This window comes from Lepidochelys kempii, chromosome 10, assembly GCF_965140265.1.
Source record: "Lepidochelys kempii isolate rLepKem1 chromosome 10, rLepKem1.hap2, whole genome shotgun sequence".
NCBI lineage: Eukaryota > Metazoa > Chordata > Testudines > Cheloniidae > Lepidochelys > Lepidochelys kempii.
This window is the reverse complement of record NC_133265.1, coordinates 37,665,757-37,690,082: the sequence shown is the minus strand read 5'-3', so window position 1 is coordinate 37,690,082 and position 24,326 is coordinate 37,665,757. Positions and strand designations below refer to the sequence as shown.

The window sequence follows — 24,326 nt, the reverse complement described above, 5'->3', positions numbered from 1 at the left end:
ATGTGTGTGCCATCTACCACCCCTCCACAGTTCGGGAAGCCCATTTCTAAAAAGCCATCCACTATTTCATACACATTTCCCAGAGTCACGGTCCTTCATAGCAGGATGTGATTATTGGTCCTGAACACTTGCATTAAAGCGGCCCCAACAGTTGCCTTCCCGACTTCAAACTGATTCGCTACCAACCAGTAGCAATCTGGAGTTGCCAGCTTCCACACAGTGATTGCCAAGTGCTTCTCCACCAAGAGGGCAGCTCTCATTTTGGTGTCCTTGTGCCGCAGTGCTCGGGCAAGCTCCACAGAGTTTCAGGAAGGTGGCTTTCCTCATTTGAAAGTTCTGTAGCCACTGCTCATCATCCTATACCTGCATGATGATATGATCCCACCGCTCAGTGCTAGTTTCCTAAGCCCAAAAGTGACAGTCCACCATGTGCAGCTGTTCTATGAATCCAAAAAGTAATCTAATGTTGCTGTTAATCATGTCAGACAGCATATCAGGCAACTGTGAATACTGTTGAGTTAGGAATGTCATAATTAACTGCACTGCCATCTGTGATGTGTTAATGAGAGTTAGAACACTGGAGAGCAATGCAGGATCCATCCTTTCACATACAGAAGACAGGGCAAACAGAAAACAAGGACCGTTGAAAATGCAGGAAATTGAAGATGGAAAAACATGGAATGCTGGGATGGAAAGCAATGCATCATGGGACATTGAGCCCAGACCCATGATGTGCTGCAATCCACTCTGCCTTCCCACAAGACCTAGCCACAGAAGGTGGTAAACTGAAGTGTGGGATAGCTTCTCACAGTGCACTGCTCTCACTGTCGATGCTAGTGCCCCAAGTGTGGACACGCTCTGCTGACAGAAGGAGCATAGTATGAACATGCAATACCGATTTACTTATAGTGCTTTTTGATCGTTGACAAAACTTTTACTGACAAAACTCTGTAGTGTAGACAAGGCCTAGGATGCAGGGATGAGACACAATGCTAATGTTGGGAATGGCATTGGAGCTTGGGTGTTAGTGAGAACTCACAGCTCCCCCAATGCCTCTCTCAGTGGGCCAGTATCCACTCCCGCCACTGTTAGTATCTATAATTGTCAGGGTAGCTGCAGCCTGGAAAGCTTTTGTGGGTTCTGTGATATGGGGAATAAGTGATTAATAGACACCCTGTTGTCTGAATCATCTCAGAGTCAGCTGACTGCCATGATTTAAATTGACAGAGGCAATCTTTCTAGCGAAGGAACGAACCACACACTCCTTTACTATGTTTAGTGTGCTGTAGCATTGCTCCTGACAAACACTCTGAAGTTACAGTGGCTCTGCTAAGGAACACAAGGGAGCACACATCAGCTCCAGCTCTTATCCAGCAGGAGGCAGTGTGAAGGTTGGTAAGTAGCACTGATTGTGCTACAGTCCACAATTACTCCAGGCTCCTCCCTAGTTGTAATTCTTGGGAATCGGGTAGGACAGCTGGGTCTGGGGCAATTCTGATGCTCAGCTGGCAAGAGCATATGGGACAAATGCCCAGTTTTGGAAAAAGAGAAAAAAAAAAAAAGGACAGGGCTTAAAAAGGGGACTGTCCCAGCCAACACGGAACATATGGTCACCCTACTTTTTAAAGATCTCGTCAATTGGGTCAGATATCATTATTACCTGAATTACAAGCGTGAAGATCTCTTAAAAGAAGCAGGTAATCAAAGAGTCTGACTTTAAAGCACACTATACTCTCTCTTCAGGCAAAGTGTTTGCTACATGGAGTTAACACCCTGAAATGCACGCCCGCCCGCAGCAGTGATAAGGAAGTACGGAGTCCCCTGTTCCACTGTCTTCGAATGGCTCCTCCTACTATACATTTTTAGTGTGGGGGAGAGACTGTTTCTCTTTAAATCACATCTGAGGATGAAGCTGGTATAAGGAAGAGCTTTTGTGGGCTCCGTGATATGGGGAATAAGTGATTAATATACTCCCTGTTGTCTGAATCACCTCAGAGTCAGCCGATTGCCATGACTCAAATTGACAGAGGCAATCTTTCAATGAAGGAACAAACCACACTATCCTTTACTATGTGTTGGGTGTGCTGTAACATTGCTCCTACCTAACACTCTGAAGTTACGGTGTCTCTGCTGAGGAGTCACACTCATCTGGAATACTGTATCCAGTTTTGGGCCCCACACTACAAGAAGGATGTGGAAAAATTGGAAGAGTCCGGCGGAGGGCAACAAAAATGATTAGGGGGCTGGAGCACATGATTTATGAGCAGAGGTGGAGGGAATTCTGGGGGGGAAGGGATAGCTCAGTGGTTTGAGCATTGGCCTGCTAAATCCAGGGTTTTGAGTTCAATCCTTGAGGGGGTCATTTAGGGATCTGGGGCAAAAATTGGGGATAGCTCCTGCTTTGAGCAGGGGGTTGGACTAGATGACCTCCTGCAGTCCCTTCCAACTCTGATATTCTATGATTCTATGAACTGGGATTATTTAGTCGGCAGAAGAGAAGAATGAGGGGGGATTTGATAGCTGCTTTCAACTACCTGAAAGGGGGTTCCAAAGAGGATAGAGCTAGACTGTTCTCAGTGGTACCAGATGATAGAACAAGGAGTAATGGTTTCAAGCTGCAGTGGGGGAGTGTGACAGTGCGAGACTCACCCCTGTGGCGCCTCCTGCTGGTATCTCAGGGCATTAGCTCTTCCAGCCTCCAGAGCGCCCTCTCGTGGCTGGTGTCTCGCTGCTGCTGGCCCCCATGTCCCTCCTGGACCCCAATGCCCTTTTCCCTGGGATGCTGCCCCCTTGCAGTGCCCCCACAGCCTCTGGGTCTCCCCCTCCCAGGGGAACTCCCAACCCCCTATTCCCACCTCGCCTCAGTCTTTGGGCAACTACCAGTCACCATCTAGCCCCCGTTCACTGGGGCAGACTGCAGTATATAAGCCACTCATCACCAGCAAGGGGGGTTTGGACCTGCTGCGTCTGCCTACCCGTGGACTGCGTCCTGCAACCCCAATACCCCTTTTGGCCTTCCACTAGGCCTGCAGCCTGGGGGGTTTCCAGGCTGGAGCTCCCCAGCTCCTCTGGCCTTCCCCCAGCCCTGCTCTACCTTAGGTACCCAGGTACGCTCCCCACCAGCCAGGCCTTTCTCCCTCTAAAGGCAGAGAGAGAGAGAGAGAGACTCTGCTCCTGGCCCACTGCCCTCTTATAAGGGCCAGCTGAGCGCTGATTGGGGCATGGCCACAGCTGAGGCTGCTTCCCCCACATCAGCCTGGAAGCTGCTTGCCCCCAGCCACAGCCCTCTCCTAGGCTGTTTTAAGCCCCTCAGGGCAGGAGCAGGGTGACCACCCCGCTACAGGGAGGTTGAGGTTGGATATTAGGAAAAACTTTTTCACTAGCAGGGTGGTGAAGCACTGGAATGGGTTACCTAGGGAGGTGGTGGAATTTACTTCGTCAGAGGTTTTTAAGATCAGGCTTGACAAAGCCCTGGCTGGGATGATTTAGTTGGGGATTCGTCCTGCTTTGAGCAGGGGGTTGGACTAGATGACCTCCTGAGGTCCCGTCCAACCCTAATATTCTATATTGTATAACTTCCCAACTGTGTAAATTTCAGTGACCATGACAAGATCACCCAGGCAGGTGCTGAGTAAATAGCTCCGCCTACTCCTGCCAATGGATCTCAAAACCTGACCTGAGACATGCCAGCGATTTTTGTCCTGGGGTCTCCCTTCAGCAGAGTCTGACAAACATGTCCATTTTGCAGTATGGGTGAGCCATGCTGAAGTTAAACTCATTCCACTTGTGATCTAAACAGGATTCCAATGCAGATGTCCAGCAAGTTCAGTTCATTACCACACTGCATAGCCAGACCTCAGGTGAGTATAAGTAGAGATTTACAAGCCTGCATCTCACAGTGGTGGAATGAGACATGTTTGATGCATTTTGTATGCTGTAGCAACTAGTTCCAGGGAGAAGGGGTTAACACATGAGAGGACAAGGACAGGTCTTTGCTACAGAGGCCATTGTGCAGCAGCCGTGAGAGGCTGACCTACAGGAGAAATGCACTGTACCTGAGCAGCAGCCAGCAGGGAAGCACTGCCATCAGCTCCTTCTGCCAAGTTGATCAAAATGACACTGGTACTGGCTGGACGAGAGCAGACCCAGCTCTGAAGGTTTGGAGTTTGATTTGTTTATGGTGTGGAGGGCCCAAGTACACATAGGAAGGAAGAACACCGTGATCCCAGGCACACTGGGCTGCTGTCTGGCTTCATGAAGTCAGCTTCACCACCCCACCCCACTCACGTGGGAGAGCAAGTCAGCGACAGTTGGAATTACCCTCTTGTTCTCTAGCAGGGAGGAGAGGGAGGAGTGGCGGGTGCTGTTAAGCTTGAGAGGATGATTCAGATAGAGAAAATGAGCAGGAAAAGCCAAGAAGAAGAGAGCAGCAGTGCCATGAACTGCACCTAGCACCACTAGTGTTTACACTTACAAGGACCAGGTACTGGAATAATAAGGAAGCCCCTGTGGCTAAGCCTTGTTTAGATTGTAATAGCACTACAGTTCCACCAGCACACATCAGGTGCTAGCCTGCGTCACGGACCTGCTCTGGCCGAGTTCAGGTGACATGGCACACCTGCTGCCTTGGCTAGGCTACGGCTCCCACACTGGGTTAGCCATGATGGGACTTACCCAGGAAAAGGACTAGTGTACAGACAGCGCTGGAGCCTTGTCTACATTAGCAGAACTAACCTGAGCAATGGGCACTGAGCAGTTTGGTCCTGGGTTACATTTGCAATTAGTGTTCAGAGCTGGTTCAAATTTCTCCTACCGAGGACATCAGTTGTCAGCAACCAGTAATTCTGCACATGAAGCCAAGGTCCTAGAGTCCTGGTTGGCACCGCTGTGAGGAAGTGCAGACTAACGCACCCAGTTCAGCCCTCTGCATGGTTTGAAAACTTGCTAAGAGCCAGCTGCAGGGGGAAGAAACAAGCAAAGAACTGTCAACAGCCACCCACCTGCTAGCTCACCTAGAAAAGATACGGAGAGGGAGTGAGCTCTGGAATGGGACTAAAACCCCAGCTGGGATGTGTACAAAGGCAAACAGCTTTTCTGCCGCCCTTTAGAAGAGCCTACTATAACCCTTGATTTGCCAGTGGGAAGATTAGTTTTTGTTAGCTGATATTATGAAATGGTGCCAGAATCAATGTCCTACCGCTGTGTGTGACAGAGCTCGCAGCTTCCCAGGACAGTGGGTGTGGGGTGGACGAAGATGGGTACAACTAGCATGAAATCTGCATATGCCCTTCTAAAAGCTATCCTGTTACTGCACATCCAACCTAACACAGAGGACCTCTTGTCTCTTCAGGAGAACTCGTTCATCTCCATTATACTCAGTTACATGTTAGCATTCCTTGGAGACATCACACTTGCCTTCCACAGCACAGGGCTTCTTCCATGAACCCCTACAGGCACAGGCAAGTACAGATCCATCATAGGAGAGCGAACTTCCAATTTCTGACACTACCAGTCAAGCATGCAACCTCCTCCCAGCTCCCAAACAGTACAGCTTTAACTCTTACAGCTACTTGCACATAAAGCTCTGTAGCACTCACAGTTGCTCCAAAGCCCAAGATTAGACTTTCTGGGCAAGTTGACCCCAGGTCACTGATCTGTAAAAGCCCCAGCCCTAAAGGACTTTAGGTTTGGGACATTTCCTGCTACCCAGCACTAGCTTCTTGTGATACCAGAATGACACTTTACCTCCTTAGCTAACCTCAGAGAAACCCCTATTCCTACTGAGACCTCATTAGCCACTGATACATTTACAGTAGCATTACTGTTTACTAAATAGGGCTTTTTGGCTAGTAGAAGCAATTTTTCTTTTAGCTGGTATCTGTCACAGGTAACTTGCTCATCTAATTTGAGATCAGCTGAAGAGTAGCCTCTAGTGGCCAGACCCTACCTTTACAGTAAACATTCTCCACAGCATTCTTACTCATCGCTGAACAGAGATAGGCAGGAGCAGGGCGCTACAGAGACGCTTGTTTCAGTGATCCCTTACAGTCAGACAGTCCCACTCCTGCTCTTCACAATACATTTAAAGTGCAGCTTTACTCTAAGAAATGACTGTGTAAAAATGGCACTCTAAGGCTCCATGCTGTCTCTAATCGCTATATAAAATGCACTGTGAGCACTGTTTTTTTCTAACTGCCAGCTCCAGAGACTCACCCTTAGTTCAGAGTTTCAAGTGAGCTTTCTCTGTCTCATGCATCAGCACCAGTGACTGGAGGTTCTGCAAGCCAAATTATGTCATAAGTGACACCGGTGCAACAACACTAGCCAGTGATTCCAGTTGCACCTGTGCAAACAGACTGAAGACTAACAAAGCTCTAGATGGCACTGATTGAGAACAATCTGAAGACAATGGGGCTGCCCAGGTGTTGTGTAGAACATCACTTAGTGGTGATGACACAAGATACTCAGAGGGCAGCTGGACTCAAACCTCATCCAGGAAATGTAACTGAACTGGCAACTGGTGCTGAACACTGTTTAACCACAAGTGCAGCCAAGGATAAACCACCTGGAAAGAGGGAGAGGAAAGATGGTCTTGTGATTAACACGCCTGACTGGGACTTGGGAGATCTGGGCTCAATTCTCTGCTCTGCCACAGACTCCCTATGTGACTTGGCCAAGTCACTTAATCTCTGTCCCTCAGTTTCCAATCTGTTAAATGGAGACACCAACTCTTCCTTGTAGCTTTTGAAGGTGGTTATGTCTCATGATGCAGAGCAAGTGCCTACTACAAAATCTGGCTTTAAAACGAGAAATCTGTACCAGACAGCTTTGCTGAAAGGGTAAAGCCAACAGCTTGTATGTTTAAATTTTATTTTAATACTTCAACCCAAATTCTGTGCAGTCACATAAACATTCAACACTGACATGAATGGAGGGCATAGTTACATGACCTGGAAAGTCACAATTAGACAGCACTGCAATCACCTGGAGAAAAATGTCACTCAGGATATAATTTGCATTCATATCACCTACAAACAGACTGGTACAAAATTCATCTCAAACCAAGAGTTGGCTAAGAAGACAGAGCTGTTATCACACAGTGATGAGACTGTATCTGAGCCCTCTATGCATTTTGTGCCTGGGGCGGGATTCCAGATGTGGATTGCAGCAGCTAACTTTTCCCTCTGCCCCAGCTTCAGGTGAGGTCTTGGTCCCTGCCCATTTGTGATATCAGAGCATAGCTCTGATGACACAAAGGCAGTGTAAACTCTGATTCCCCAGGATTTAAAATCAAAACCAGAAAGAGGTGAATCAGTAGGTACTGTTTTCAAACATACCAATGCTGGGATTAGCAGCTGATTTGATATGCAAGAAAATTATTTTTTGGGGGCTAAAAGATACTTCTGCTGATATAAGTTTAACCCTTTCAGTAACATTCAGTCTATATTCTCCACAGAAGAGAATGTAACCCTCAAGGAGGCTCCTTGTCTGTCACCTCTGGTGAGGGACAGAAGATGGAAGGTGACTATCACAAAAAGTGCATGATTATCAGAGAGCAATTAGCTTTCCAGAGACACAGCCACCCTGGGTAGCGTAACTGTTGGTTTCTGTGCTGTAAGTAGGTCAGAGGCTATTTACAGTGAGTTCAGCCCATTTTCAGATGCCTAGGGGAGGTGGGTGGTTGTTCTAGTCTTCTCTGGCCTTCCCCATCCCCAGAAAGCATCTGTCTAATAGAAAGTTACAACTCAGAAATGGGTTCCCAGGAAGCTAGAGATGCTCTTAAAGAGCAGCGGCTACATCTCAACAGCCAGAACCGTAGCTCCACACTAACAGCATAAATCGAAGGGCACTGATAACACACAATACCACCACCAAAGGGACATGTCGTCAAAGGCTGTTCAGAGTTACAGTAAAGTAACTCATCATACTACACCCTTCCCAGCTGGAGCCCTGATCTCTGAGAAGCCACCCACTCTAGCAGTCTTCTCAAAAACTGGTCTATGTACCCAACCCCAAGAGTTCTGCATGTAACATACACAACACCGCTCACTGATTTACATGAACCTGGATGGATTTCTCTTTAACATCAATTTTTAATCACAGACAGAAGATGCATCTTTGCCACTGGAGAGGAAGGGACAGGTCCTCAGCTCATAGCACCACAGCTCTGAGCTGCCTTAGGCTCACAAAGAAATATTATACACAAACATTTACGTATAAAAGGAGCATTAGTTTTTTATGGAATAACTACAAAAGGAGAATACGAAAGACAGCTTTGTATAATACAATTCCTCTTGCATGTTTGTTGTGGCTTCTTGGTCAGGTTGGGTTATCCCGGTGCCGGACCTGCATACACTAAATTGGTCTTCTGGGATTTTATTTCTCAAGTACTCACCCTAATGAGATCTTTTAGCACCACATCCTGGTTAAAAAAACTGCTTCTGCAATACATTCCTCCTAAGAGTCCTATGAACACAGATGGCAGTCAGTAGAGGTGTCACTAGTTTCCCCACCCACCTGGGCAAGGGGAGAAGTTACTTCTAGCACAGCTTCACTGACTCGTCATCCATTGCTTCCAGAAGTGGGGTTCAGGCAGTGGAACTCTTTTGCACACGGATCATCCTGTAACATCAATTCCCCTTCCCTGCAACTTCCCCTCCCCCAATTACCCTGGTGAGGTAGTGTTTGTTCCAAGTCATAAGAGTATCCTCCCCTTCTCTCAAATTGCAAGGCTTATACCTAGACATGGACTGCCTCATGAGAAGCTACTCACCAGACTCCCATTACCCAATGTGGTGAGCTCCTTTAAGAAGGAAGTGAAGACTCTGCTATGGTCACCTGCAGAAACAGGATAACAGGCCATCTGCATAGGGTTGTGTGAAGTGTGATCCCCAGCCCAGGCAGACATTTGCGCTTGCTCAGCTCCAGTGCATGTGCTAAAAATAGCAGTATGAACACTGTGGGAGAGGTGACGGCTCGGGGTAGCCACTCAAATCCAAGCCTGCCCGAGCCCACAGGTCTGAACGTGGGGTAGATAGCCTGACCTGCAGCCACAACATCCACACTGTTATTATCAGTGCACTCGATTGAGCTGAGCTACCCCAAGCCTGTCTACTTGTGCTGGAAATCACCTCCCAGCTGCAGCGTAGAAATACCCTCGGGACTTCTTTGTGGGCCCTCCATGGTGGAAGCATTAGAGGCATCTGCTACTTGTACACAACGCAATCCTGGCAAAGGTCAAAACTGAGTTTTCATTGCTGCTAAGAGGCAGATGCCCAAATGCCAGTGACTTTCAGGAGGATTTGGGTGCCTACCTCCCCGAGGGTTCTTTGAAAAACCAGCCTAGTATTCTAAAGCTGAGTTTGCTGTTGTCTTCTATTCAAGCAGTTTTCTGGGGTTACATTTCCACCCTAGCAGTCTCGGGGGAGGATTCTGTAGATGCTATTTGAGGAGTGGGGCAGGAGTGGGAGAGGTTGGGGAAGGCAAGAAAACCAGAATGTCTCTGGATGTGTTTTGCAGACAGACTTAAGAATTGCTTGAATGTGAAAGTCTCCCATTCTTGCCAACCCAGAGCTCAAGGGAAAAGTGGTATTTTAATTACATGAAAATTACGGCTAAGAACAAACTGTACACAAGCTGGAAGAATGAGGCAGAGGGGAGAACATATTTGAGAGCCCCCCTCCCCCCAAGGTACTCAGTGCATTTTCTGAATGAATCCTTTGCCCAAGGAAGTTGATAAGATGCCATTAAGCACCAAAAGGGGATGGGAAGTGGGAGGGGGCACAGTCCAGGCTCTTTGGGGAGGCACAGCCTTTCACACCCGGCCCTCCACACAGTTTTGGAACCCTGATGTGGACATCAGGCCAAAAATATTGCCCACCCCTGATCTAGGGCCAGAACCCTGCCTGGAATGGGGAATTAGCTCCTCAGACCAGTTATGTTATAAGCCATCTGGGATGGAAACTCCTGCTGACTGATCTTAAGGGGGCACTGAAATGAACTATTTTTTACTAGCTGAGCCAGTTGCTAATACTGACATTTAAGCACCTGAATGGTGCAACTATGGGGGTGAACATGCGCCCTAAGGCTAGTGCACACTATCACTTGGAAGATAAAAGGGTCTTAGTTCAGTCAATTCAAATCTGGAAACTGATCTTTTAAGCAGAGGCAAACTTCATTCACCTCCCATGTGCTTCTGCCATGTGCTGAACACAATATTGCGAAGTCCACAGCATGTCAGACGGTATGGGCTGTCAGTCAATGGCATCTATACTCACAGGCTCAGGGAGGCCTTTTCAAGGTGAGCAGCAAAAACAAGCTGGAACCAAAGCTGCTTAAGATTCTAACAGAATATTTGTTCAGATTTAACACTGACAAATGCATATTTTTCAGCCAGAATATAAGAGTCTGCTCCTGCAGCCATTACTCAGTAAGGTCAGGGCCCAGGATTCTGGGTTAGCCACACGACAGCTGCCCTCTCCAAACACATTTGACGCACTGCAAGGATACACAGGGCAAGGACAATGCTTCCTTGTTCCGTCATGAGTGCTTGTGGCATTACTAGCTCTTGCAGGAGTAAGTGATGTTGCTCTGCACCAACAAGAGAAAGATTCTGATTACAAACAGACTGTTTGATGTTCATCTATCATTTTAAAAGGGTGCGTCCACAATCCGTTACTGACCTGGGTTCTTATGGAAGGGCTTCCAACAATGGCATCACAAGAAGCTGGTCATCTTCCAGGCTAACCTTTGCCAGTGGGTTCTTGAGAGGCAGTGCCCTGCCAAAGTCACACAACTGTCTGCCAGTCCCTTTAGATGTGGCCCGGGCAAGTAAGTCTTAGCCAGCCTCATCTGAGCCAGTGGATTCTGAGGAGATCTTGGCCAGCCTAGTTAAGAGTTGGGCCACTGATTTTTCACTGCATATTTTGATCTCCCTTTATAAAAGAAATGCACCTTAAAAAAAGGTAATATTCAAGATTCTCTATTTTAATGCAATTGGTGTCACTATATACCTGGTGAGGAAACAGTGCTCTCTCTTCCCTCCATCTGGCTGCAGAACTCCCCCTCACTAGTGATCACTCTGCTGAAGTACTCAGAGGAATCTCGCTAACACGTGCTCACACTGATCCTCCGTTGAGATGCACAGACTAAGCCAGGAAAGGACAAGTCTCAAAACTGGACTGCTAACTTTGTGTGTCAAGCAATGGGAAATCATTTCCAGTCACGAAGCGTGTCTGCGGAGAAATGCTGCCAGAACTGTCAGGCAAGAAGAAAGGACTGTTTAACCTGTCCAACTTATACCATGAGGCATTACTGGCAAAGCATGGCTGCATTTTACACTGAGAGAGCACTAGTCTCTCCAGTCAATAGGCAGATTCAAGTGCTATAGAAACAGCAACCCCTAGAGCCTGTCTGGGGAACTAGTACATTCCCAGACACAAGACTGAATTGATAGATGAGATCATTTTCTATCCCTGTAAGTACTCTCCCCTCCGCCCACCCTTATCTGCTTCTCTTTGGAGAAGGCATTGTGTTTCTGCATCCAATTGCTAATTTTCTGCCTGGCCTGTTATCACTACTGGTGCAAAATCTCATGTCAGCTACCAGGATCCATGAAGAAGGGGAAGAGTTTGTGCCCTGCATATAGCCTGCTGGCTTTTAGCTGCCTGAGTCGTGAGTCATAATATTACAATTGGAAGTCATGATTCTGATATGTAATAGGAATGTAAACAGAAAGTCAGCCTTTGAGGAAGTGCTTTCCCAGAGTGGATGCTTCCTACAGAGGGGCAGACTTTGTAAGCAGATTAAGAACACTAGCTTTCAGATGTGGGGAAAGACAACTATTAGTCTTTGTTCCTTTCAGAAGCTTTGCTGACTTGCTCAGGAAAGGGTGCTGAAAATGGATACATGGATCTGCCTGATGGGTGGACCCATATGCAAAGTCTACTCATAGAAAGCCATTGATTTCATAAACCAATATTCTGTGTCAAATATTTTATAAACCAATATTCTTCCCCTGCAAGTGGCAAACTGATGTCATTGGCACAAGCCACGCATTGTACAAGCCACACACAGCTCTGCCAATATACCTGCATCCTGATGAGCAACACGCTGCTGTTCCAGTCCTGGCCTCAGAGACTGATTGCATATGGATACACATCCACTCAGGACTAGAATGAGATACCCACATTTCCACTTGTTACTTAAATCAGGATTTGAACCCAGTTTGCCAGAGGTAAAAGGAATTAACCAGATGCACCACCTAGCCCTTTACATGTTACATATAAGGAGAAACAGTAAACAACTAAGCCCTGCATTTAGCATGTTCCTTAATAGCTAAGCTAGGAGCCTAGTGGAATTTTTGTGCTAGCTTGGCTTTTGCATTAGTATTTGTCTTGAGAATTTTGAGATGTTTGACAGGCTCATTGTTTTGATGATGGTTATCGCCTCAGGCATTCATGGTGTCCTTGAAGCCCCACACCTCCATGGCAGAGATCTGGAAGCTTTCAGAGCACAGTGGCTGATTATTGAAAGTATTGCAGTGGCTGGTTCTCCCATGGTTCAGGTCTGCATCAAGATAGAGGGCCTGGCCATCACCACCTCCTACAAAGAAAGGAAGAACAAAAATGTTACATTGCTTTTGTGTTTCTCAGGATGATGTGAAACTTACAGCTACACAGAGAAGGGGTCTGATGGCCTTTACCTCCAGGGACAGCTGGAATATAGGAAGACCCACCACGATGTTCAGCTGCTGTCTTTTAGAATGAAGGACACTTGTTTCTATGCATGGATTCTAATGAAGCTAGCAGAACTGCAAGTGACCATTTTGGCAAATTCATGGAAGACAACCCAGGCAGAAAGAAAAGGAGTACTTGTGGCACCTACTCCTGTTCTTTTTGTGGATACAAACTAGCATGACTGCTACTCTGAACCCAGGCAGACTGACTCCACACCTGCTTGACTTCATTGATTTTTTTATTTTCATGTTTTTAAAAAAGAAGGCTCCAGTAAGTTACTAACTGGTTATCTGAACTTGAATTAAACAGAACAAGTGACAAATCAAGATAGAATCCCTCGGACAACTTAATGAGCAATATCAAACTGGGGAGCGGGAAAAAGCAGGGTACTAAAAGGGACTGGTACAATCTTCTGGATCATTGTAAAAGATATCCCAAAGTTTACTGCATGTTGATCAGATCTGTGAGAGACCAGACTGACAGAATATTGCACAGATCTTAGAGGGACAAAAAATTCAGTTAAATTAATTTAGATCAATGAAAAACATACTTGTTGGGATGGAGATGACAAAGACTCCCAGTCAAAACAAAATGAAGGGTGTTGTCTGAAGAGCAGTTACACAAGAAAGGCAGTTAGATAAGGCATAACACACTTGAGGGGTCACTCCAGTGGAAATCCTGTTCTGTGTCAGAGACCGGACTAGACAGTAATTCCCACATACAAATCTGATGCACTAAGATGGATGTAACTAGTACCGCCTCCCTTAATAACAGAACTTTGTGATGAGCCACGATACACCATCACTGGTCTCCAGTTGTCATGTGCTTTCTAGCTTTCAACTCAGCTCATGTTGTATTGTGAGCTGGTTGAGTTTGGAGCAGCCCACCCCACAGTGGACTATAATGCACATTACTAAATAGGAATCAGTAGGCACTAGATATTAAAGCTGAAGTCTTGATCTGGTAACCATCAGACTAGATGCTCTCAAAGCAGGTCTCTTTCAACCCTGTTATCAGACTTTAGTAGATGCACTTTAAAACTGTGGCTGTCAGAAAAACTGTTTGGGGGAAAACTTCTCAGTACATAACTGTTGCCTGCATTTCCAATCATAACTGACTACTTTATTAGCCAATAGGCTTTTGCCACAGTTAGCAGCACTGTAGACGCACTCCAGTTGCAGCAGAGCAAGCTGCTGTATTCTAGTTCACCTCGTGCTTCAACACCAGTTCATTGCCAGCTAAGTCCATATTCCAGAATTATTTGCAATCACGTGTGCAGCAGACCATAGGTGGAGCTGTGCCTGCAGCATCTAGTCCTTACAATGTTTTCTCTTTACAAGTGCGATATCCAAGTTTTGATACAAAATTTGGCAGAGCAGGATGTTTTCACAGTCACTTTTCTCATTCTAGCTACAGTAGGAATGACATAAATGCTAAAAACAGCTTGATTTATTTTTTGCTGCGATAGGCAGGAAAACTGGCAGGATAATTGCATGGATCCTGCACAGACTTACCTATGATGATGCATTCATTGCTGCCAGCCATGAACATGGAAGCGGTTTTGGAAGGCAAGTTGAAGTGACGAGCAGCTAGGAAGGGGGAAAGACGATCCGAGGAGTCCGAGGGGATGCTGCTGGAGGACAGGACAGTGGAAACCTGCGTGGACTTAGCCCCTGGCTCAGAAGCAGTCACGGCCAGTTCGGGGTGCTTGATTATCACCCACTCATAGCGTTCCACTTCTGGCTGCAACTAGGTGAGAGGAGAAGAGAAGACAGCCAGGAATCAATTGGTGAGCATCCATTCCACTGAGGGTTCTGAATACGAAGCAGCCCTGGAGCTGCTCAGATACTGCCAGTACCACTGGTGAGTGATTCAGACTAACCTTTTGGCATAATGGACAGGAATGGTGCCAGAAAGACCTCTGCCTTGTAGAGGATTGAGAAGAAGACTTGGTAATACGTGGTGGTTTCTGAATTACCTTACTACATATGGCATGCATCCACGCCCAGGTCTTGTGAGAATCATTCTGTACTCAGGAGAAAGGCCCTCCCCATAAAATTGAATAGGAAATCTCCTACCCTTTCATAAGGGATTCCATAGACTTTAAGGCCAGAAGGGCATGGGCTGGATCACAAGCTTGTCAGCCCATATATTCCACTCTAAATGGAAAAGGGGTGTTACTGATTAGCTATTAAAATCCAGTCATCTCCATTCAATATTGAGGCAAAACTGCGATTACTACTTACCCTGAATACAAAGCACTCTCCAGTCCCAAAGAAACTCAGTTTATTCCCTCCTCGCCTGCGCTCGCTCCAGTCAGTTGACAAATAAGCGCCACAGACCTAGAGCAAAGGTCACGGTCAGGAGGCTTTTCACCAGTTACTACTAATAAGAAACAGGGTATTTTAAATTCACTGATACCAAAAGGTTTTGGAGCCCACAACTCAAGGTCTAATGTAGTTTAATGTTGAAAGTCTCAAGATCAGTTGATTAAGAGGGCACAAGTAATTTAGACCTAAAGCTAGATCTAGATTCTGATCAGCTAGGGAATGGCCTGCAGATTCTAAATTTTAAAAATTATTTTACATCCACCACTTCTGAGAGGAAGGATGGTCCAGTGGATAGGGTGCTAGCCCTGAACTCTGGAGAACAAGGGTCAATTCCCTGCTCTGCCACAGACTTCCTGTGTGACCTTGGGTGAGTCACTTAGCCTCTCTGTGCCCCAGTTCCCAATCTGTACAATGGAGATAATAACCCAGCCTAGCCCCACAGGGATGTTGTGAGGTGCTCAGATACTATGGCGATGGCGGGTGGGCACGTAAGTACCACAGGAAGAAGCATCACAGACAGACCTAGTAACAAGAAAATGAAATTGTGGTAGCCAAATAGCCACTTCCTTGTTTTGGTACCAAAAGCATCAACACTCATATCAGAGACATGAGACTGTTGACTATGCAGCTGCGAACAGGCAATAATCCCAGAGAACTACAAGCATGTCTGCTGCCTTCAACAATCTCGTCCACACTAGCAAGATTTCCCACTGCCAACAATGGGCATCAGGGACAGGTACAGATGAACTGGTGCTGAGCCCAGGACATACACCACTCTAGACTCTGTCAGAAAGCCTGGTTTCACACATTCAGCACAATTCATGCTAAGTTAGGCATGCAGTTACATCTCCTACAGTACCTACTGGTGCTGGAACCCTTTTAGTAGTGGGGGTGCTGAAAGCCAGCCCCCTTACCCCTGTCCACACACCCCTAGCTAGGGCTGGGAGCAGTACCGTGTTTCTGGGAGGGGGAGACCCAGACAGGGGTAAGGGGGTAAAGACTGGGGGCAGGCATGGGGCCTGCAGCCAGGACCCCGCATGCGGGGCCAGCAGCAGAGCCCCAGCTGCGGGGCCAGCGGTCAGGACCATGGGAGCAGAGCCTGGGAGCTGGGGGTGGGGGGGGGTGAGGGGCTCCAGGCACGCGGCCAGCACCCCATGAGCAGAGGCCCAGATGCAGAGCCCTGGGAGCATGGCCAGTGGCCAGGACCCAAGCCCCAGGCGCAGGGCTAGGGAGCGGAGTCCAAGGCACGGGGCCCCAGGTGTGGGGCCCAGGCACAGGGCCAGCGCCTGGGACCCTGCAGCACCCCCCACATGCCTAGTTCCCGTGCCTATGTCAGCACCAGCAGAACTTCTCCCACTGCTGACACCCATTAGCAATGAGTAGCTTTGCTAGCATAGAAAAGGCTAGGAGATAACAAAAAGGTGGCCTGATACTGGAATTTGCTCCACTAGAAGCAAGAAAAAAAAACCAACACAATATCTGAAGGGAAGAGCAGAAATTAGTAAATTATTTTTTCAAGCTTCTAAGATGCAATTATAAACATGGAAAGTAAAAAACAGAAAATAGACAGTGTCCTTTTAGACTGTTAACATTTCTCCCCTTCCTTCCTCTTCCTCCTTATTTTCTAAGGGATCATACAACAGATCATTATTTGCTCTCTTCATGAAGAGGCCAGCAGCAGCTGCACAACTAGAGTTAATAGCACTCTATAGGCCAAGAGGCAAATAAAGTTTATGATGGCAGATGCACTCTTTCCCCTTCCTCTGGATACCATGGGCACATCAGCCACTTACCTAGCCACTGTGGCCTGAGGATTAGAAACAATGGGCCAAATTCTGCTTTAATTTACTTGCATACAAACCCAATGAAACTGACCCCTGCAGGCTGCAATGGCACTATATGTGAGCAACAAAGCACAATGAGGCCTCCACTGCTGCAGGAGTTTGGTGTAGCCACCCAGCAAGGACATAACCAGAGAGAGAAACGCACAGGCTGCCTGCAGCAGGAGCTGAATATTGCAATGGAATTTTAAAAGCCACCCAGTATTTAGCAGCAGGCCCTCATTCTCTGTCACCAGAGGACCTCTATTCCTGTGCAGTGGCTCATCTCAGAGCTCTAAGAAATTTCACTGCTATTGTGCATTTGGTTTTATCACAACCACAGGATCAGCACTCTAATTTTTTTTTTTGGTGTAATAGGAAATCCAGTACTGCTTTCCCTTTTGAGCACTGCTACTGTACCAGGTTATCCTTGACCAAAAGGAAAACGCCTTCTCTGGATCACGAATGTCCAGTTCAGCACAATCCCACAGGCTCTCACTTCAGTCCTCATCCTAGCAGGGCATGTACATAATAAAATGGATGTCAGGGGTCTCTGTGGAAGTTACTGCAATCTGGTACCATTGCCACCATTACATATGGACTACAACAAAGGGGATGCCAGACCTGGACCCCGCTTAAAGTATTTAATCTGGTATAAAGTTTACTGGAGGTCCCTCATGGCTAGTGAACACCACACCGAGTACCTAAGTCAAAAGCATGTGGCCATAAGAAATGAATTTCTACACCATCCCCTTTTTCATTGTTTCATAAATTGTGTAGGGCAGGATGGATTTTAGGTAATCAGGTGGTATGTGGCATCACCATTTCCTCAGTTACCTTTTACCCTACTTACCTCTTTGGCTGTTGTCTTGATCACAAGGAGAGTTGGTTCATGTCCTTCGCTGTGAGAATAGAACCTGGTATGTGAAGAGATGGCTCCTTAAGCAAACATCGCACTGCTTACATTAACTGTTGTATGTGACCTGCAGTGCCCGCACTACCTTCCAGCCTAAGATTTGTTTGCTGGCATGAGGTACAATGATTGCTGGGCGCTGACTGCACCACTGCCAGGGTCTCCAATAATACAAGGCAGAGGATAGCAGCAACCTGAAAAAGACTACGGCCTGATTCTCCATTGCCTTGCTCCTTGCAGAGACACCTGAGCAGAGAGGGGGGAAGACACTACCGAAACGGAAGAGCATAATTTTACAACCACTTTGCGCAGGGGTAAATGGTTATGCAAGGTACCAGACAGCAGAGAATCAGGTCGTGTGTGTTGGTGTCATGGTGCATGAAGACTTTGCTGCCTCCCCAGGCAAATGCTGAGACTCATTCCTCTCACTGATGTCTGTCACTCTCACAGGCACTCTGTGCTGGGGCAGAAGATGAAGGAACCCACTTATTTGTTTCTCTTGGTAACTCACTCTTGGTAGCTTCACCTCCCATCCCATTTATTTGTCATTTCTGTGAACAATACAGGATCAGATCAAGGATAATGCCTTTCATCTGATGACAAGTTATTGCTATAACAAATACACTTGTCTTGGGAACAGAGCAAGACTGACATATTTTGACTGTTAATTTTTAGGCTGTACCATTTTAACACATTTCAGGGATAAAAGCAACTTCACAGAAGACAGCTGGGGAAAGTGGTTTTTGCTAGGCTATGTCTCATCCTGCATATTTTTAAGTGTCTCTTTCCTTTTGCAGCAACCTCTGCTTATTGTTATCATGTGAAATGAGAAGCTTTCAGAGAGCCAGTGTGCATTGGTCTGAAGGGACTTTCGGGCTCATCTATCAAGGGATGCATTCCGATGAAGTGAGCTGTAGCTCACGAAAGCTTATGCTCAAATAAATTTGTTAGTCTCTAAGATGCCACAAGTACTCCTTTTCTTTTTGCGAATACAGACTAACACGGCTGCTACTCTGAAACCTGTAAGAGCTTTGTGAGTGACTGGTCATCATCAAACCAGCCAGCCACAGCAGTTAAAATTTCACACTAACAGGCTTAATATGATTTAAATATTTTCATTAGGGACATGGATAATGAGTGGAGAGTGGGGCTTATACAATTCGCAGATGATACCAAGCTGAGAGGGGTGGGAAACTCACAGATTAACTCATGATGCCCATGGAGCCTTTTTGGGGGCACTGCAGGAGCATCGTAACCTGTGTAGAACCTGTAACAGAACTATGGCCCTGCCCCTTGCTCCTCCTGTTCCCCCTTGAGGTGGTGTCCCCTGGCCAGTCTAGAAGCCGAAGCTGGGCCATGGTAAGAGCTGCCCAGGGAGCCTGGGCTGTGGTGGGGAGCCCCAGACCCTCCGCCTGCCCTGGGTGGGGTGTCGGGGTGCCTGAGAGCAACCCCTGGCCCTTGTCCCTGCCCCCCAAGGCCCCAATAAATGTTAATCCACCTCTGGGTGGGAAGCATGTTGGAGGATAGGATTGGAATTCAAAACAACCTTATGAAATTGGATATTTGGTCTGAAATCATAGAACTGGAAGGGACCTCGAGAGATCATCTAGTCCAGGCTCCTGCACTCAAGGCAGGACTAAGTATTATCAACAAGATGAAATTCAATAAAGAGAAGTACAAAGTACTACACTTAGGAAGGGGAAAAAAAAAGCAAATGTACGACTACAAAATGGGGAATCATTGGCTAGGAGATAGTATTGCTGAAAAGGATCTGGGGGATATAGTGGATCACAACTGAATACAAGTCAATAACGTGATACAGCTGGGAAAACAGCTAATATTATCCTGGGTTGTATTAACATGAGTGTTGTATATAAGATATGGGAGGTAATTGTCCCACTCTACTTGGCAGGGATGAGGCCTCAGCTGGAGTGCTGTCTCCAGTTCTGGGCACTACACTTTTGGAAAGATGGGGACAAATTGGAGAGAGTCGACAGGAGAGGAACAAAACTAATAAAAGGTTTAGAAAACCTGACCCATGAGGAAAGGTTAAAAACCTGGGCATGTTTAGTCTTAAGAAGAGAAGACTGAGGAGGACTGATAAGAGTCTTCACATATGTTAAGGGCTATTCTAAAGAGGACAGTGATCAATTGTTCTCCATTTCCACTGAAGCTAGAACAGGAAGTAAATTGGCTTAATCTGAAGCAAGGGAGATTTAAATTAAATATTAGGAAGAATATCTAACTACAAGCATACTTAAGCTCTGGAACAGGCCTCCAAGGCAGTGTGTGGAATCCCCATCATTGGAGATTTTTAAAAACAGGTTGGACAAACACCTGTCAGCGTTGGTCTATCAAGGGAGACTATGCTAGGCTGGGTAAGACACTTAAGGAAATAGAGGCTCAGGTGATCTTTAGTGGGATTCTGCCTCTTCCTAGAGAAGGGCAACAAAAGGTGTGACAAGATTATGACTATCAACAGATGGCTTAGGCAGTGGTGCTATAAGGAGGGCTTTGGGATGTATGGCCACTGGGAGGTGTTCATGGACAGAGAACAGTTCTCTCGGGATGGACTTCACCTGAGTAGGAAGGGAAATAGACTTCTAGGATGGAGGCTGGCACAACTGATTAAGAGAGCTTTAAACTAGGAATTTGGGGGAGATGTCCAGGTAATCTCCATGCCGGATTTTAGCATTGAGAGGGAAGAAAACAAAGTAAGAAAGGATACAGCCGTGGGTAGGAGAATGGACATAAGGAGGAAGGGCAGTGTGGATACCAGTCTAATAGGTTATACTGGCTGTAAGATGACCGTGCCTAATCGGGTACAGAATGTGAGTGAGGCCAAACAGCAAAAATTAAGATGTTTGTACACCAACGCGAGGAGCCTAGGTAACAAAATGGAGGAACTAGAGCCACTGGTGCAGGAAGTGAAACCAGATATTATAGGGATAACAGAAACGTAGTGGAATAGTCGTCATGACTGGAGTACAGGTATTGAAGGGTATGTGCTGTTTAGGAAAGACAAAAACAAAGGTAAAGGTGGTGGAGTAGCATTGTATATCAATGATGAGATAGAATGTAAAGAAATAAGAAGCGGTGGAATGGATAAGACAGAGTCCGTCTGGGCAAAAATCACATTGGGGAAGAAAACTACTAGAGCTTCCCCTGGGATAGTGCTTGGGGTGTGCTATAGACCGCTGGGATCTAATCTGGATATGGATAGAGCCCTCTTTAATGTTTTTAATGAAGTAAATACTAATGGAAACTGCGTGATCATGGGAGACTTTAACTTCCCAGATATAGACTGGAGGACAAGTGCTAGTAATAATAATAGGGCTCAGATTTTCCTGGATGCGATAGCTGATGGATTCTTTCATCAAGTAGTTGCTGAACCAATTAGAGAAGATGCCATTTTAGATTTGGTTTTGGTGAGTAGTGAGGATCTCATAGAAGAAATGGTTGTAGGGGACAATCTTGGTTCAAGCGATCATGAGCTAATTCAGTTCAAACTGAACGGAAGGATAAACAAAACTAAACCCGCGACTAGGTTTTTGATTTCAAAAGGGCTGACTTTCAAAAATTAAGGAGATTAGTTAGGGAAGTGGATTGGACTGAAGAATTTATGGATCTAAAGGCAGAGGAGGCCTGGGATTACTTTAAATCATAGAATCATAGAATATCAGGGTTGGAAGGGACCCCAGAAGGTCATCTAGTCCAACCCCCTGCTCAAAGCAGGACCAATTCCCAGTTAAATCATCCCAGCCAGGGCTTTGTCAAGCCTGACCTTAAAAACCTCTAAGGAAGGAGATTCTACCACCTCCCTAGGTAACGCATTCCAGTGTTTCACCACCCTCTTAGTGAAAAAGTTTTTCCTAATATCCAATCTAAACCTCCCCCACTGCAACTTGAGACCATTACTCCTCGTTCTGTCATCTGCTACCACTGAGAACAGTCTAGAGCCATCCTCTTTGGAACCCCCTTTCAGGTAGTTGAGAAGAATGAGGGGGGATTTGATAGCTGCTTTCTTCTGCAGGCTAAACAATCCCAGCTCCCTCAGCCTCTCCTCATAACTCATGTGTTCCAGTCCCCTAATCATTTTTGTTGCCCTTCGCTGGACTCTCTCCAATTTATCCACATCCTTCTTGAAGTGTGGGGCCCAAAACTGGACACAGTACTCCAGATGAGGCCTCACCAATGTCGAATAGAGGGGAACGATCATGTCCCTCGATCTGCTCGCCATGCCCCTACTTATACATCCCAAAATGCCATTGGCCTTCTTGGCAACAAGGGCACACTGCTGACTCATATCCAGCTTCTCGTCCACTGTCACCCCTAGGTCCTTTTCCGCAGAACTGCTGCCTAGCCATTCGGTCCCTAGTCTGTAGCTGTGCATTGGGTTCTTCTGTCCTAAGTGCAGGACCCTGCACTTATCCTTATTGAACCTCATCAGATTTCTTTTGGCCCAATCCTCCAATTTGTCTAGGTCCTTCTGTATCCTATCCCTCCCCTCCAGCGTATCTACCACTCCTCCCAGTTTAGTATCATCCACAAATTTGCTGAGAGTGCAATCCACACCATCCTCCAGATCATTTATGAAGATATTGAACAAAACCGGCCCCAGGACCGACCCTTGGGGCACTCCACTGGATACCGGCTGCCAACTAGACATGGAGCCATTGATCACTACCCGTTGAGCCCGACAATCTAGCCAGCTTTCTGCCCACCTTATAGTGCATTCATCCAGCCCATACTTCCTTAACTTGCTGACAAGAATACTGTGGGAGACCGTGTCAAAAGCTTTGCTAAAGTCAAGAAACAATACATCCACTGCTTTCCCTTCATCCACAGAACCAGTAATCTCATCATAAAAGGCGATTAGATTAGTCAGGCATGACCTTCCCTTGGTGAATCCATGCTGGCTGTTCCTGATCACTTTCCTCTCATGCAAGTGCTTCAGGATTGATTCTTTGAGGACTAGACCAAATCAAAGCTCCAGACGCTATCGGAAGCCTGCATCCCAAGAAAGGGGAAAAAATTCATAGGCAGGAGTTGTAGTCCAAGCTGGATGAGCAAGCATCTCAGACAGGTGATTAAGAAAAAGCAGAAAGCATACAGGGAGTGGAAGATGGGAGGGATCAGCAAGGAAAGCTACCTTATTGAGGTCAGAACATGTAAGGATAAAGTGAGACAGGCTAAAAGTCAAGTAGAATTGGACCTTGCAAAGGGAATTAAAACCAATAGTAAAAGGTTCTATAGCCATATAAATAAGAAGAAAACAAAGAAAGAAGAAGTGGGACCGCTAAACACTGAGGATGGAGTGGAGGTTAAGGATAATCTAGGCATTGCCCAATATCTAAACAAATACTTTGCCTCAGTCTTTAATAAGGCTAAAGAGAATCTTAGGGATAATGGTAGCATGACAAATGGCAATGAGGATATGGAGGTAGATATTACCATATCTGAGGTAGAAGCGAAACTCAAACAGCTTAATGGGACTAAATTGGGGGGCCCAGATAATCTTCATCCAAGAATATTAAAGGAATTGGCACATGAAGTTGCAAGCCCATTAGCAAGAATTTTTAGTGAATCTGTAAACTCAGGGGTTGTACCGTATGATTGGAGAATTGCTAACATAGTTCCTATTTTTAAGAAAGGAAAAAAAAAGTGATCTGGGTAACTACAGGCCTGTTAGTTTGACATCTGTAGTATGCAAGGTCTTGGAAAAAATTTTGAAGGAGAAAGTAGTTAAGGACATTGAGGTCAATGGTAAATGGGACAAAATACAACATGGTTTTACAAAAGGTAGATCGTGCCAAACCAACCTGATCTCCTTCTTTGAGAAAGTAACAGATTTTTTAGACAAAGGAAATGCAGTGGATCTAATTTACCTAGATTTCAGTAAGGCGTTTGATACCGTGCCACATGGGGAATTATTAGTTAAATTGGAAAAGATGGGGATCAATATGAAAATTGAAAGGTGGATAAGGAATTGGTTAACAGGGAGATTACAGTGGGTCCTACTGAAAGGTGAACTGTCAGGCTGGAGGGAGGTTACCAGTGGAGTTCCTCAGGCATCAGTTTTGGGACCAATCTTAATCTTTTTATTACTGACCTTGGCACAAAAAGTGGGAGCGTGCTAATAAAGTTTGCGGATGATACAAAGCTGGGAAGTATTGCCAATTTAGAGAGAGACCGGGATATCATACAGGAAGATTTGGATGACCTTGTAAACTGGAGTAATAGTAATAGGATGAAATTTAATAGTGAGAAGTGTAAGGTTATGCATTTAGGGATTAATAACAAGAACTTTAGTTATAAGCTAGGGACGCATCAATTAGAAGTAACGGAGGAGGAGAAGGACCTTGGAGTATTGGTTGATCATAGGATGACTATGAGCCTCCAACGTGATATGGCCGTGAAAAAAGTTAATGCGGTCTTGGGATGCACCAGGCGAGGTATTTCCAGTCGAGATAAGGAGGTTTTAGTGCCATTATACAAGGCACTGGTGAGACCTCACCTGGAATAC

At 46.2% G+C, this 24,326-nt stretch overlaps 1 protein-coding gene across 10 annotated transcripts in view; it reads right to left on the bottom strand.

Annotated features, from left to right (window-relative positions):
- Positions 1-6,833: 6,833 nt before the first annotated feature.
- TBC1D24 (TBC1 domain family member 24) overlaps positions 6,834-24,326 on the bottom strand; it is a 66,646-nt gene continuing 49,153 nt past the window's right edge. For 9 of the 10 annotated variants that reach the window (XM_073362912.1, XM_073362905.1, XM_073362907.1 and 6 more), the window contains 4 exons: positions 17,741-17,804; positions 14,984-15,079; positions 14,252-14,486; positions 6,834-12,603 (listed from right to left, as the gene is read on the bottom strand). In XM_073362912.1, the coding sequence (XP_073219013.1) occupies positions 12,449-12,603; positions 14,252-14,486; positions 14,984-15,079; positions 17,741-17,804 (550 nt within the window). In that variant the 3' untranslated portion in view covers positions 6,834-12,448. The remainder of the gene's footprint in view (positions 12,604-14,251; positions 14,487-14,983; positions 15,080-17,740; positions 17,805-24,326) is intronic. The other variant, XR_012161189.1, reaches the window with a different exon arrangement.